This window comes from Mesocricetus auratus, unplaced genomic scaffold, assembly GCF_017639785.1.
Source record: "Mesocricetus auratus isolate SY011 unplaced genomic scaffold, BCM_Maur_2.0 Super-Scaffold_6730, whole genome shotgun sequence".
Lineage (NCBI taxonomy): Eukaryota > Metazoa > Chordata > Mammalia > Rodentia > Cricetidae > Mesocricetus > Mesocricetus auratus.
The window spans coordinates 101,985,527-102,001,385 of NW_024429184.1; the positions used below are offsets into that span (position 1 = coordinate 101,985,527).

The 15,859-nt window shown below is 41.5% G+C and overlaps 1 protein-coding gene across 3 annotated transcripts in view; it reads left to right on the top strand.

Annotated features, from left to right (window-relative positions):
• Positions 1 to 15,859, top strand: part of Cep120 (centrosomal protein 120) — a 58,780-nt gene that overhangs the window by 5,151 nt on the left and 37,770 nt on the right. For all 3 annotated transcript variants that reach the window (XR_002382529.2, XM_040741810.1, XM_005069045.4), the window contains exons 4-10: positions 1,340 to 1,454; positions 2,679 to 2,820; positions 5,641 to 5,789; positions 8,730 to 8,927; positions 11,381 to 11,608; positions 12,521 to 12,737; positions 14,112 to 14,289. Coding sequence is in view for 2 of the 3 variants with exons in the window: in XM_040741810.1 (XP_040597744.1) it covers positions 1,340 to 1,454; positions 2,679 to 2,820; positions 5,641 to 5,789; positions 8,730 to 8,927; positions 11,381 to 11,608; positions 12,521 to 12,737; positions 14,112 to 14,289 (1,227 nt within the window). In the remaining variant the exon portion in view is untranslated. The remainder of the gene's footprint in view (positions 1 to 1,339; positions 1,455 to 2,678; positions 2,821 to 5,640; positions 5,790 to 8,729; positions 8,928 to 11,380; positions 11,609 to 12,520; positions 12,738 to 14,111; positions 14,290 to 15,859) is intronic.

Below are 15,859 nucleotides of genomic sequence, written 5' to 3' on the forward strand. Positions count from 1 at the left end.
CTTTTTAGAACAGGCTGGCCTTTAATTCACAGACACCTGCTTGCCTCTGCCTCCCAAATTAAAGGCATGTGCCACCACTGCCTGGCTTAAAAATATATTTCTAAAAGCTGGGCATAGTACGCTTTGCCTCTAATCCCAATACTCTGGAGGTGGGGGCAAGAAGAGTTCAAGGCTGGCCTGGTTCATAGCATTCTGTCTCTAGAGAAAAAAAGAAAAGAAAGTGACCACCACCATCAAAACCCTCACATAATAACCTTAGTACTAAATCAAGTCAGAACAGGAAATTAACAAAATGCAAGAATTCTTACTGCTCTTATTGCTGGATTATACTATGGATTTACTTGAAGGACTATCAAATTCTTAGTGACTGTTAAAATTTTGTCTTCTCACTAGCATTTGGAATATTTGATTATGCTGAGTTCTTGTAATTAGCACCATATGATAAACTACTTTGATTATTTAGGCTAAGAATTCCTAAGTGAATTTTGTAATAAGGGGAGGTAAATAGTGATCCCATTAGCTAAGTGATTGCAACATCTATTCCGCTCTGTGCGTGAGCTGGAATAGGGCTTCCCCAATTCCCAAAGCATCCACAGGACATTGTCAAGTATTGTATTACTAAATTTTAGTAGTTAGATTTTACGACATGTAACCCTCTTTTTAATTTTAATTTTTACCTTTTAAAAAGCTATATAGGCAAATATGTATCTTTTATATGTGATAGTACTTTATAAGAAAGATAATTTTTTTCATTCTTAAACATTCATGGTAATTTCTTACTTGCAGAAGGCCAATACATCACAGGGGTGTAGGAAAAATTGACTTAGTTGGTATACAGAAAACTAGATAAAAATAAAGGTTCTTTCCAGTTAAAAAGTCATTTAGAAAATACAAATTAGATAATAGTTGGCCCAACAGACATATTATCTGGGTAATAAAGTTTTCTTAAGGCTGCTAGAAACTTAGCATAATACAAGAAAGACTCACTGTTGCTCTCACATGTCCTTGTGAGGTCACAGCGCACTCCTTTCAAACAGTGTAATAAGAAAGACTGTTGCTCTCACACGTCCTTGTACAGGTTACAGCCCACTCCTATAAACAGTGTAATTAGAAAGACTGTTGCTCTCACACGACCTTGTACAGGTCACAGCACACTCCTATCAAACAGTGTAATAAGAAAGACTGTTGCTCTCACACGACCTTGTACAGGTTACAGCACACTCCTATAAACAGTGTAATTAGAAAGACTGTTGCTCTCACACAACCTTGTACAGGTCACAGCGCACTCCTATAAACAGTGTAATTATAAAGACTGTTGCTCTCACACGACCTTGTACAGGTTACAGCGCACTCCTATCAAACTCCAGTGTTTCGCCTTGGATCCTCTGTCTTCTGCCAAGGAAAGCATCGGCTACATTGTTTTGGACCTACGAACCGCTCAAGAAACAAAGCAGGTATTGTCCTTTTGGTTCTGTTAATTATTGCGATAGATAGTTGATTAAATAAATACCAAAAGACAGCAGACTACTGGGCCAGTTGCAGATCGTGGCCTCCGGGTGAGGTAGAGATTTGAAAGCTTCAGTTTTGAGTTGGATTTGAAAACGTCAGCCTTTCACTTACTCGTATAAATCGTCTTTCTCGAGGAGTGCAAACCTGGGGGGAGTCACTGGCCCTGGGCATGCTGAGCTTCTCTTCAGAGGCTGTCCTCCTCCAGTGCCTCAGTTCACTGACCATCCATCCCTCTCCGTTCTTCCGAGTTCTAATCTGGACCTCCTGTGCCCTCCTTCATAGCCATCCAGTCCAGAGGATTTTGTCCCTTGGGATCTACTCTGCATTTTGCACCTGCTGCCCCAATTAAAGCTTCCATTGTTTCGTACCTTGGCTATCATAACTTCCTGCTTGGCCTCCTTGCTTCCTAGTTCTGTACCCTTGTAACCGTGTTACTTGGCTGTGTCTAGTAAGTAAGTCCAGGCTCAGGACATTCTGCCTTCCCTACCCTTCCCCATGAAACTGGATAATTTCCAGAACTTTGGAGACCGAGGCAGGAGGATGACAAGTTTAAGATCAGGTAGACTACATACTAAGACCTTCTCCAAAATAACCCTAAAATCTGATGATTAAAAATTTGTATCAGCCAAAATAAATGCTTTTTAGAGACAGTTTAGAGTAGCAGTACCTAACCACAGTGCTCTCGTTGTATGTGCAAGTACTGAGATGTGCATTGACTCAGGCTTTGGGCTGCATCTTAACGCCTCAAAACAGCAACAGCCGCCACCAGGTGTGGAGCACGCCTATAATCCCAGCACTCAGGAGGCAGAGGCAGCAGATGTCTGTGAGTTTGAGACCAGCCCGGTCTACAGAGAGGGGTCCAGGACAACCAGGGCTATACAGAGAAACACTTTTACTGGGGAGAAACACTGTCTTGAAAAAACAAAAACAAAAACAAAAAAAACCCAAAACAACTCAACACCCATCCTACCACTGAGCTGTGTTACTAGCTACACTAAGTTACCCCTGCTGGCCTCAAACCCGTTCTGTAGCTTGCAGGCCTTACCTCCCAAGCAGCTGAGACTACAGGCTATGCCAATAGGCTCGCCTTAACTGCCTTACTGTTGTGTCTCTTTCAGGCTTGTGTAAGTCCCTGTAAGTTTCACATGCTTTCTGTTTTTTCTTATTAGGCACCCAAGTGGTACCAGTTGCTGAGTAACAAATACACCAAGTTCAAGTCTGAGATACAGATAAGTATCACTTTGGAAACAGATACGAAGGCACAGGTGGATAGTTTTAAAGCAAAAGGAGCCCCTCCTCGGGATGGAAAAGGTTTGTCATCCTCTGTGTCTTGTGGGGTTTTGTTTTGTTTTGAGACAGGGTTTCAAGTAGACCAGGCTGGTGTTATCCCTCACCCTCCTGCCTGTCTCTCGTTGTTTGGGTTCTAGGTATGCACTGGCACATGGAGTTCGTGCATCTTCCTCTTAGTCCTTCTTGTACAGTTCCTCTGCACTAGCACTTTAGGAAGGGCGATGTCGCAGGAACTGTGTGCAGGAATGTAAGCTGATTTGCCCTGTGCACCAGGCAAACGTCATCTGCGAACACATGCAACATGTGCAGGCTTGTTTACAGAGGTTCGCTCTCATTTACAAATCTTAGAATCTGGGAAAGCTTTTGTTTCTTGGTAGATACTTGGACAGAGAATTTTGTGTTTTAAAAATTACTTAGAAAAATTTTCTTTCCAGGGTGAGTATAGAAAAGACCTCAAATGTAATATTTTTATTATTTGACTGTAGTTTAACAAAGTCTAAGTACATTTTAAAAATTATATTAAATTTTATCTATGTATTTGTAATTGAATCTCACCATGCAGCCCTGACTGGGTAGAACGTGCTGTGTAGACCAGGCTGGCCTCAAACCCACTGCGATCTGCCTGTCCTTGCCTCTGCCCTTGCCTCCTGAGGGCTGGAATTAGAGGCATGCACCAGCACACCTACCACACTCCCCCGTCAAGCCCCTTTATGAGCACAGCTAGTCCCGTTCTTGAAGACGCTATCCTGACTTCTCTATCTCACCTGCTGTTTTTTCTTCTGTGAGTGAGTGTTTGCCTGCCTGTATATGTGTGCAGTGTCCTCAGTTAGGAAGAGGGCATTGGGTCCCCCGGAAGTAGCGTTACAGGCAGTCATGATGTGGCTGCTAGGATCCGAACCCAGGTCCTCTGCAAGAACAGCCAGTGTTCTTAACCAATGAGTCTGTCCCTCTGCGACTCTGAATCAATACCATCATCACAGTTGTCATTAAGTTTCAGTTCCTGAATTTTAGAAGAGACACACGTGAACTATAGCATACGTATACTTATTTGTGTATGTCTATCCATATGTTTTTAATATTGCATAGTATGTATTCAAACTGACACTTTTAATTCCTTTCTGTCATAAGATTTATCCTTATTTTTCTTTATTTCCAAACTTACAGGTTGTCTTCCTGACTGTGCTTTCTGTTTGTTTTCCTTTGGTTGTTTTGAGACAGTCTTGCAATGTAGTACTCACTGTGTAGCCCAGGTTGGCCACAAATTTACAGCAATTCTTCTGCTTCAACATCCAAGTGGTGGGGTTGTAGTGTGAGCCACTGTGCTCAGTTGGAGAAACCCATTATAGATACTGTTTTTAACTCCTGAGCTCTGTTGGCCTTATCTCACAATAGCTGCCTGTGTTAAAGTGCCTAATGTGTGCAGTATAGGGCTAAGTGCTTTGCTTTCAGAGTTTAATTTGATCTTCAACAACCACATAAAAGCTTTTGGAAGGAAGAGTGGAGACCGAAGAAAAGAATACACAGTTTTCTGATACAACTAAATGACCCTGGTATTGGGATCTCAGTATTGGGCCTGAGTGTCTGTGCTCTTAACCATAGGCTGTTCTCAGCCAGTGCTACAGTAGACACACTCCTTTGGGGTGCACCCCTAGAGGAGAGGGAATGCTTGCTGATGGTCTGAGGACATAGATTTTCATAAGCCATGAGACATTCCCACCTGAAGTTTATGCTCGTGAGCCACTTTCCTGCATTTCCACCCACACTTTTATCTAGTTTTAGTTTGTGTATGTCCTGTTCTTTTCCTCCTTTACTCAGTTTGAAAACCTCTCAGCCCCATCTAATCTTTTCGCACTGATGCTCATTTGACTATGTTGGTCTCTTCTCAAAAGTTTTTGATGATTTTTCCAAACTCTTAAAAAACAGAGACCATAAAAATTATCTGAGACTCTCAGTGTGCTCAGGTCTGTCCTGTGTCCCCAGCCACAGTTCTTCTGCAGTCAGTCCTTACTCAGCGGTCTGTCACTCCTGTCTCAGCTCTTTGTCTCTGTATTTAATTGTGGGCTCTGAACATGCTAGGTAGGTTCCTGCTGGTGAGCTGTGTCATCAGCCCGTGTTTTGTAATTGTTTGTTTGAAGACAGTGTCTTAGTTGCCCACGCTGGCTTTAAACTAGCCCTATGGCTCAGGCAGGCAGGCCTTGGACATGGAGTCCTTTAGCTCCCTCCTTATCTGGGATTATAAGACTGCTCCGGGAGGGAGGCTTTCTCAGCCTTCAATTCTCTGACTTTGTTAACTTGCCCTTGCTCCTGCCTCTGTTACATACTGCTCTCTATCTGAAACCTGCCTTATGGTCCCTGGTCTCTGTTTACCTCTCTCTCTAGCCACGTCTAGCATATTCTTCACTCCAGAGTGCATAGATACATACAGAAACATGTCTGTTACATTCTTTTTCTGTGTGGTCTATTAAGTGATTTAAAAAATACTTTACTTCAAAATACTGTTTTTATATACAGAAAAATAAAGTTAAAGCTTCCTAGAAGAAATTAAAGGAAGCCTTTTGAGATACCGTGTCCATGTTAATGAAATATAACAAGCTTTTAAGTGTTTATAATTGGCCAGGCATCGTGAGGTGGGCCTGTGACCCTAGCACACAAGAGGTTGAGATGGAATGATTGTGAATTCAAGCCTGCCGTAGGCCACTTAGTATGCTCCAGGCCAGATTGGGTAACAGTCAACTTTGAACCAAACTGGGCTGTATAACAAAATCCTATCTAAAAGTAATAAAATAAAATAGTCCATGGGGAGTTAACTTCTAATATAATTTTATCTTTTTGTCTGTTAAGTTCCTGCTAGCCTGCATGGAGTCGACCCGAAGGACATTGTTGCAGTGTTGAATGAGGAGGGAGGCTACCATCAGATTGGACCAGCAGAGTATTGTACTGACCCCTTTATTTTGTCAGTGACCATAGCATTTGCCACTCAGTTGGAACAGGTAAGGTATTCCTTCAGATTCATGTTTTGTCAAGAGTTTGAAATCATATTTGGCCTCTGTGAGCAATTGTCTTCACGTGCACATACCCACACAGACTCATACTTCCCATACATGTTTAAAAGCATAAGTACAAGAATCTTTTAAACCGTTTTCATGATAGTAAACTTGTTTTGCTGTAGATTTCAATATCTTGGCAACAAGAGAATAAATGAACTTCCGGGTTACGGAGACTGACTATCAGTCAACCGTGTTTGTACTTGTACTTGTGGCATTGTAAGGACGAATGAAAAGAACGTGCGCACTTGCTTTTTGAGCAGTACACTTTGTGAAGACATGGCAGCGTCAGGGCCACTTGGGTCCGGGATTGTAATCCACTTGGTTTGTCTGCTTACAAGCATCCGCCTGCTGTCAGGGTGCTAGCAGATGAGCTTTCTTGTGTCTCAGTCAGGACTTGCTTACACAGCACAGGGGACAGCGTGAAAACGGGCATACTTTCTGCGGCTCTCTTTCCCCATCCTTGGTTACTTTTCCATGCTGTGATAAAGTGGTGAGCAAGGCCGTACAGCAGAGGGGTTTACTCGGGTCGAAGCGTTTCCCGAGGGAAAAGAGGCCGCGCGCAGGAGACTTGAGAGTAGATGGCAGGGACGGTGGCAGGAGCAGATTGGCGGTTTTTATGCACGGAAAGGAAAAGGGTGGTTGTGACTGCTCCCTGGTCACATTTCCATTTGGGTGACACTAAGGCCTTGAGTATTTCTCTCGGCGCTTACTCAAGGGCAGAGAGAAAGCAGCCCTTCGAAGGGTTCTGACCAGAGGGTACAGGAGCATAGATCTAGGGCTGTTCCTTTAGTACTGGATGGCTAATCTTACTTCCTTTTTAAAGTCTTGAAAGCTTTGAGTAAACCCCAGTGTCTCTGAATTCTAGAGTGTTAAAGAATTTCTAAAAGATTCTCTGCCTGTAGTGGGAATTACTTGGAAGTTAAATGTACTACAAAATATATGAAGCTGCCATAATACATTTTTATCGGTTTTTTCATCATGAAAGAAAGTAAACACTCCATCTAACTGAAGTCCTTTGAGGTAGTCACTGTTAATAGTGCACTCTCCTCCAGATACTGTACCATTCTTGATTACTGTCAGCCAGCTCTGATCGGCACTGGCATGGTGTGTTATCCTTTCAACATCACTAGAGCAAAAGGGGGCACGAGACAACTAAGTCGTTTTCTCAAGCTTTCACAGCTAGACTGAGAAGTGGGCGTTGTAGTCTGCCTCCAGAATCGGTGTTCTTTATTTTATATGAAAGAGGGTTTCTTCTTGCATGCATGTCTGTCTGTGCACCATTTGTGGGCTTTTCCTGCATGCATGTCTGTGCACCATTTGTGTGCTTGCTACCCACAGAGGTCAGGAACAGAGGTCAGGAGAGGGCATCAGATTCCCTGGAATTGGAAGTAGGGATAATGGTGAGCCATCGTGTGGATGCTGGGAATTGAACCTAGGTCCTCTGAAAAACAACTGCTCTAAACCACTGAGCCATCTCTGGAGCCCTGTATTATAACTTCTTAAGCCTAATGATACATTTTACTTAAGTTTCATTTCATGACAGTATGGAATTATCCTCCTTGATCTATGATCTCTGACTGTATTTAAGGCATTTCCTAATGAGACAGGAAACGTTCATAGCTTAATGCTTAGCAGTGCTTCAGTAAACACACAGATTCTTTATTTTAACATTTTCTCGTTTATGAAGTGGGGCCCTTTGTTAGAATAAGGACCAGTTACAAAGTATATGATAGTAAGAACAGCTTAATTTAAAAGACTTGGCTCCCTCCAAAAAGAACTTTCACACATTCATGCTGAATGAAATGAGAACCTGAAAACAACAAAGTTTTTGGTGTCTTTGGACTTTTCTTTTGTTAAATTAACTAATGGATTACTTAGTATCTCTTATAGCCCAGGATGACCTCAAACTCAGTGTGCAATTGAGTATGTCCTTGAACCCTTGATCTTGCTGCCCTCACTGCCAAGTACTGAATTACAGGTTTGCCTCACAATTCTTTGTGCATTTAGTTAGGTAACTGGGTATGGTGGCACAAGTCTTTGATCCTAAAGTCAGGGAGACAGAGGCATCTCCTGAGTTCAAGGCCAGCCTGGTCTCCATAGCAAGTTCCAGACCAGGTAGAACTGCATAGTGAGACTCTGCCTGTCCCATCCCCCCAAAATATTAGGGGCTGGAGAAATGAATCAGCTGTTGGAGGCTCACAACTGCCTATAGTTCTAATCCAGGGAATTCATTGCCATTTCCTAACCTCCATGGGCACCAATTGTAAATGCTGCATTAACATACATGCAGGTAAAACACTCAACATACATTAAGTGAAAATAAGTCATTTAAAATTAATCAAATTAGTAATTGGGAGCAATTAGAGAAGTAAACTGTGTGGTATATGCCTAAAACCCACCACTCAGGGGGCTGAGGCAGGGGGATTATGAGTTTCAGAGCAGCTTGCCCTACATAATGAGACCTTATCTCAAAAATACCAGAAGCTAGGGGTGTAGCTCAATTGTAAAGACTTACCTAGCATTTGTAAGACTTTCAGTTTGTCTCCTAGCAGCACCACCAAAAGAAACCACTATTCAGACAGAAAGAAGGAAAAAAGGTAACTTGGCAGACATTTAAAAATTCTGTATGTTTTTTTTTTTTTTTTTTTTGAGACAGGGTTTCTTTGTGTAACTTTGTAGACCAGGCTGGCCTTCAATTCACAGAGATCTACCTGCCTCTGCCTCTCAGGTGCTGGGATTAAAGGCGTGCGCCACCTCCACTCGGCCGGTATGGTTAATTTTAAAACTTGAAATGAGTAAACATTCTTGGAAGATTTTTGGCATGCAGCAAACACAATCGGAGTGCCTTAGAGTCTAATACTCTTCTTTTCCTTGCATGTTTAGTTAATTCCATGTACCATGAAGCTTCCAGAAAGACAGCCTGAGTTTTTCTTTTACTATTCTTTACTGGGAAATGATGTTACCAATGAGCCTTTCAATGATTTGATCAACCCAAACTTTGAGCCCGAGAGAGCATCTGTTCGCATACGCAGCAGTGTGGAGGTCCTGCGTGTGTACCTGGCTCTCCATTCCAAACTGCAGGTAAGTGCCTCAGCAAATTGTTTTCTACTGGAGATGCTTTTAAAGCATTGGACGTAAAGTTGAGCTTAGTCTTATCCTGTATTATGTTTCAGTAGTAGAGATGGTTTTGCCTTTTTGAATTTTTAGGTATTAAGTCATGAAGTCATTGGAATCACAGTTACTTCAGAATTTTTGGAGGTAGCACATTACCACCTGACTACTAAGAAAAGAGATAAATTGGTTATGGGTATTACATAGCAAGTGGTAGTACTTAAAGCTAGTTGAACCTGTGCCTACAGGCATGGTGTTTGTATTATTAGTGGAGGTGGTAGACTTATTCTTCATGGCAGAATTTACATTTTTATAAAACTTGCCCACAATTTTTTCTTTGTAAATATGCTTCAGTTGGGTTCTGTCTAAATATGATCTTGAGACTAGTAGAAGTTACTCTGTATATCTTATAGTAGTTGGCTTTGATCAAACAGGTAATAGGGTATGAGTTTCATGCATTGTCCCATAGCCATTTGTAAATCAATTTCAGTTGTTAGACTCTGCATTCAGGCTGGCTCATGAGAAGGGACATTAAATGTTAGAGGTACTAAACCTTAAGAATGGTTCTGCTAAACCCGAGATATTTAGAAACTAGAGACTATAAAACATGACAATTTGAGAAAAAGCACTTTCAGCTTTATTCTGTATCATATTCTTACCAAGAGCACTGACTTACCTGCTTCCAATGTCCATTCAAGTTATAAAGGTGCTTTGTTTTGGAGCTGGAGACATAGCTCAGTGGCTATACTGCCCTCATCAAGGACTGAAGTTCCTCATCGAGGACTGGAGTTCATTTCACAGCACTGATGGCAGGTGGTTCATAGCTACCTATTACTCCAGCTCCAGGAGATCCCATGTCTTCTTCTAGACTCTGGGCATCTGTGCTCACATGTGTACATACCCCCACACATACACTCATATACACATAATTTAGAATATAAAAATAAATTTAAAATGAAAATATTTTGTTTCTAGCATATGAAAAATGTTGTACATAAGAGCTGGTGAGATTGCTCAGTGGGAAAGGTGTGGCCTCAAAAGCCTGGCCACCAGTTAAATCCCCGGATCCTACATAAAGGCGGAAGGAAAGAAGACTCCAGAGAACTGTCCTCTGATCTCAACGTTCACACCCACGTATATACAGCACACACACTAACAGTCAATCAAACTGTAAAAACTATTTCACGCAGTACATTAAGGTTCCATAATAGTCTAGTAGTGACTTTTTTCTAGTCTTCTAAAGATGCTAGCCTGGGGCTGGAGAGATGGCTTGTGGCTAGAAGCTTTTGCTTTGCCACACAACCGTGAAGGCCCACGTTTGGGTCTCAGCTCCCATGTATTACATGTTGTTAGTGGTTTCACACCCTGTAATCTTGCACCATGGCAGTAGAGGCAGGATGATCACCCGGGCATGCTGGCTGAAATCATGAGCTCCAAGGTTCAAGGAGAGACCATGCCTCAAAAGAATGTGGTGGAAAGTGGTGACGGTGGACGCTCTCCTCTGGCTATTGTGCTTGTGTACCCACAGAAAGCTGTGTTTGTACCCCCGCTCCCCACATGCACACAGTAAGAACTAGAAAAAGGTTTCACAGAAGAAGTCACACCCACTAATATTAAGTCTGAGTTATAGGTCAGTTACGGTTACGTACATTACTGGCACTCAGGAGACAGAAGCAAGAGGATTATAGTTCAAGGCCAGCTTTGAATATATAGTGAGACACTGCCTCAGAAAGTCACTATCTGTCCCCTGATTCTGTGACTGTTACTATAAGAGGAAAAGAAGATAGTGATTGTTATGTAGTATGCAATTTCCCAAGACTTGAACATAGTAAAGGAACAAATATACATGTGTACATGGTGTCTTTAGGGGTGGTGTTGAACTCTTGCTTGGTTGTTGTTGACTAACAAAGTTTTCTTTCCCAGTAGTTTTCTATCATCATTTTTTATTGTTTAATATTCTGTTTTGTAAACAAAATCTGAAAGCAAAATGAAAAGGAACACTCAATATATTTGATGAGTGAATAATACAAAATTTGTGGTTTTAAAATTCTAAATCTAGTTGACACACTGTCTGTTTTTTAAGAACTGTGCTTAATTAAGATGACAATGGAAGAAAAATGATTTCTGTGTACACTCATTTTATTACACAATTTGCATATCAATGTATAGTAAAATATTAAAATAAGCACAGCTCACTAATGAGAGTAAACATGGCTGATGACATCTGAATATTCCTTGGTGATTCAAGAAGTGAAAACACTGAGTCACTAGTATCCAGTGTTAACGGGTCACTTGAAGTCATTCTGTGAAGGTCAGTAAGTTACCCGCTTCTACTTTCATTCTGTGGCCTGTGTTTAAGTTACTGGTATTTAGGGGGAGGAGAGGAAATGTAAAGCCCTCTTATGAGTTTTCCTTCGTGTTAGATTCATCTCTGCTGTGGAGACCAGTCACTTGGCAGCACAGAAATACCTTTAAATGGACTGCTGAAGAAGGGCAGTGCAGAAATTAACCACCACCCAGTCACAGTCGAGGGGGCTTTTACCCTTGACCCTCCGAACCGAGCCAAGCAGAAACTCGCACCTGTTCCTCTGGAGCTGGCCCCGACTGTGGGAGTATCAGTGGCCCTGCAGAGAGAAGGCATCGATTCCCAGGCAGGTGGTGACTCTGCTTTCCTTTGTCACTTTCCTAGTGTCACTCCTGATCCCTGAACCTTGGTAGAATCCTTGGCGTACAAGGGTGTTACTCTTCACTGGGGTCCTTCCTGTGTTTACCGTACCTTCTTTCAGAAAGCACAGTGACTTTGCTTGGCAGTTTGGTGACTGTACGTGGGCCTTGGCCTTTGGGACAGTCTCCTGTAGTGGGAACCATGTCTTCTTGCTCCTAGCTGGCAGCTAGTTACTGTGTCAAAAGGCAGCTGGTGCGGAGGACGTGTGCTTTGGAGTCTGCAGTGGTGCTTTTTTTGCTGGACACAGCCCCACACAAAGCGTGATCCTTGATGCTTCGTGCTTTGTTCTCTCCTCGGCCATTTTTCTCTTTCTGTTTTTAAATTTACCCGAGGGCACTTTATTGTATCTATCTGTATAAACAACTCAACCCACTGTCGTGTCCTTTCAAAGAATTTACATGGAGGTTACAAATTAAAGGTGGGAAAACTGAGATGAGAGTTTGAAAACTGCACTTGTGAAGAGAAGAGGGCGCAGAGGGAGTGGGACAAAGAGGGGGAAGAGTGTCACCCGACATCTGGGGCTGCTGCCATTGCACTGTGTCGTTGGAATGATGTCCCAGGGTCACGTGGCAGGCCTCTCTCCTCAAATACCCCTTCTTAGCCGCTAGGGTACATTTTGGTACTCAGCTCTGGATATTATGTTTCCTTTCTGTTCATCTTCCTTTTTCTGGTCCTAGATGCTTTAAGGAAATTTGCAAATTATGAAGAAAAATAGACTAGGAATGTCCAGACTGGGAAAGGAAACGTGTACTTTTCTAAAAAGCAACGCCAAGTTTTTTGCTTAATTATGAAGGAAGTATTTTGCAAATTATACTTTACTTTTAAAAATTGTTTTTAGTCTTTAATTGAATTAAAGACCCAGAATGGACATGAGCCTGAGCATTCAAAGAAGAGAGTTTTAACCCCCATAAAGGAGAAGACACTCACTGGGCCAAAATCTCCAAGTGTGTCGCCTGTCCCACCTCAAAACCAGACACCTCCGACCAAAGACGATGCAACAGAAAGTGAAGTGGAGAGCCTTCAGTTCGATAAGGAGCCAAGACGGAATGTGGGAGGTGAGATGCTCTTTCCCACACATTAGGTCTGGGATCTGCAGTCACGTAATAAACGTCTGAACATTCATCGGTGGCTTAATGAAAATTGCATAACTTCATTTGGGAATCAAAAATGTGTGGAGGTATAGAATTTCCAATTTAATGTCACTTCAGCCCACTAAACTTTTAAATAAGGTTTGCTAAATCTCTACTTTTATATTGCCAGTAGTCTGTTCAAAAGAAATAAAAGATATATATCTTTTGAGATTTTTTTATTCTTAAATTTTAGAGAATAGTCATTAACAGCTTTGTATAGTAAATGTTGTAATAAGAGTTTGAGAATGTATCTAGTTTTCTTAGATTTATTTTATTTCTGATTATGTGTAGTTGTTTGTGTATGTGTCTGTACGTGAGTGCAGGTGCCCATAGAGGTCAGAGGCGGCACATCCCCCAAGAGTTACAGACACTTGTCAGTAGGTACTGGGAATTGAACTTTGATCTACAAAAGCAGTATGTGCTCTTAATCATCACAGAGCCCTCTCTCCAGTCCCATATATATTTGCTTCACAAAGATGCTCCATCCATTGCTAAGGCTCTACAGTTACAACCAGTGGTGTAAGCAGGCAGTGTGAACTAGGAATTAAATGTCTAGAGTGTAAGTTTACCTCTATCACTGAATAGCTATATGACTTTGTCACTCATTAAGCATCTCTGGTTCACAAGGATTGGACTACACATCTCTTGTCTATGATGTAACTTTTGTTGACCTATTTTATACATGCAAATACCTCCAATTAGTTTATAAAAATGCTAAAATTATATGTACAGTAAATCTTAAGTCTAGCCTTTCATGTGATCATCCATGTATGGATACCTCTTAGAACCAAGTCACTACCTGACTGGCTTTGGTCAGATGTTGTTGCTTCAGCTCTGTTTGTTTTGATGTTTTGCAGTATGTGTTGAGAGTCACTTGGCTCCCACTGTGAAACCGAGAAGTTGACCTTAAGCTTGTGATTCTCCTGCCTCAGCCCTTAAGGCTGGAATTCTAGGAGTGTCCTACCATGCCTCATACCAAACTTTTTCTTTATGTAGTTCTAGAATAGAAATTAGGCAATGTAGAACAAACCACTTTTTTGGGGGGGGGGTTACGAGACAGGGTTTCTCTGTATTGTTTTGGAGGCTGTCGGTCCAGCCTGGCCTCGAACTCACAGAGATCCGCCTGCCTCTGCCTCCCGAGTGCTGGGATTAAAGGCGTGCGCCACCACTGCCCCACTCAAACCACTTTTTAAAATGCTCATGATAGACTCATTTATATGTTCACAAGCAGACCTGTCAAATTCTGTGATTGAAGGTTTAAGATGACAGCGTTAATTTTTCCTTTAATGTTTACTTTAGGCATTAGTTCCATCCCTGCTTCACTGGCCCAGCCGGTGGCAACCTCCAATGCATCAGAAATGGTGACATCAGGACAGAAGATTGCTGTTCCAGCAACATCACATCACTTCTGCTTTTCAATAGACTTAAGAAGCATCCATGGCTTGGAACTTAGCTTTCCAGTCAACTGCATATTGAGGTGAGGTTTGATTTTGTTCTGGGAAAATGCCTTTCGTCTTTAATGTGGTGCAGAGAAACATTACCAAAGAAAATGTAGCTGTCATGAAACCAGTGGCCTGAAAGGCAGTGAAGTATCCTAATGCTTAGATTTGAACCAGAGTGGCTCTGGGAGTGGGGGAATAGCAGGCTTACATATTCTGGTGTAATAGTTATAGGCATTTATAATCATTTATTGATGCTGCCATTTTACATGTAATTTTGGTTGCTTGTTTGCTGAAAAGAAAGGCACTACAGGTCAAAAGCATGGTTTTGTATCTGATTTTTCTGTAAGACTATTACAGTGGATGCTATATTCCTAACACCTGCATCCTATAGCTGTGAATATAAAAACCATACCTAATGAACTTGAAATGAAATGTGCCTGTGCCCATTCAGTAGAAAGAATTGTGTATAATCAATTAAATGGCTTTATACAACCATCTATTTTAAGACTGCATGTTTGTAGACACTGCAGATTGTGGTAGAAGTTAAATGTATACAATGCAGTGAGTGGAGGCATACTGAGTTCAGCTGCAGAAGTCAAGTTAAACTTGAGGATGATTTTTTCATTTGACTTTTTAAAGTTGTTTCTGCATCTTCCATAATTGGGTATGAATGATGCCTAGAGGCAGAGACCAAGCACTGGGTGTGGTTGTGAAGTCACTGAATGAGTCTTCCTACCTCTGCTCATTCTGCAGTTGACATACAGAATGCTTGGGGTTATTACTAAGATGTGCCTGTTGAGACACAGAAGACTGGCAAAAGGTTGTCTCATGAACACAGCTTTTCTGGAAGGGTTTGTTTCCTCTATTTTAGAAATAGAATTATTACTTACAGATTTTCTTTACTGTTTGTCTTTTTACCCTCTTTGCTGCCTTAAGATCTTTGCTGCTGCAGCAGAGTATGATTTTAGTACACACAAAGAGGATGCTGACCAGGAGCATGGGAATAAGTACAGCCTCAGATTAGATGTTGTGAGAGGGAGCTTTCAACAGACCCATTTAGAAAGCACAAATATTAATTTTTCTGTTCTATATTTTACTATCAGGACCATTCATTTAGTGTTTAACTGCGTACATTATATCAGTGATGTACCTGGTATTAATGGTACTTAAGAGAAACTAATCAATCAATTTAGGAGGATGACAAATTTAGAAATTAACCAGCACATGAAGGAGAATAGTAATTCATTTGGTGAAGAAAGAGGGAAATAATATTCTAAATGGAAAACACTTGGTCATGACATATTTGGCACTTGACATGGAGTTACCAGATGCTGGATTGATGTTTGATTCATTGAAAGCACTTTTTAGAGTAGTGACGATTAATTTGTTCAGCTTAACAAGTGTATATCATTATACTCTACATATGCAACTGGGTAATAGAATTTGTGAGGTAAAACTTGTGTTTGAAAGTAAGCGGAACCTGCAGTCTATTTGGATATTTTTCTTCTAACTACTAACTGCTATAGTGGGGTGGTAGGAGTTTAAATTGTAGGGCATGAACTTTGAGATAACTTGCTTCAGCCAGTCAGTAGTTACTTAGGATTG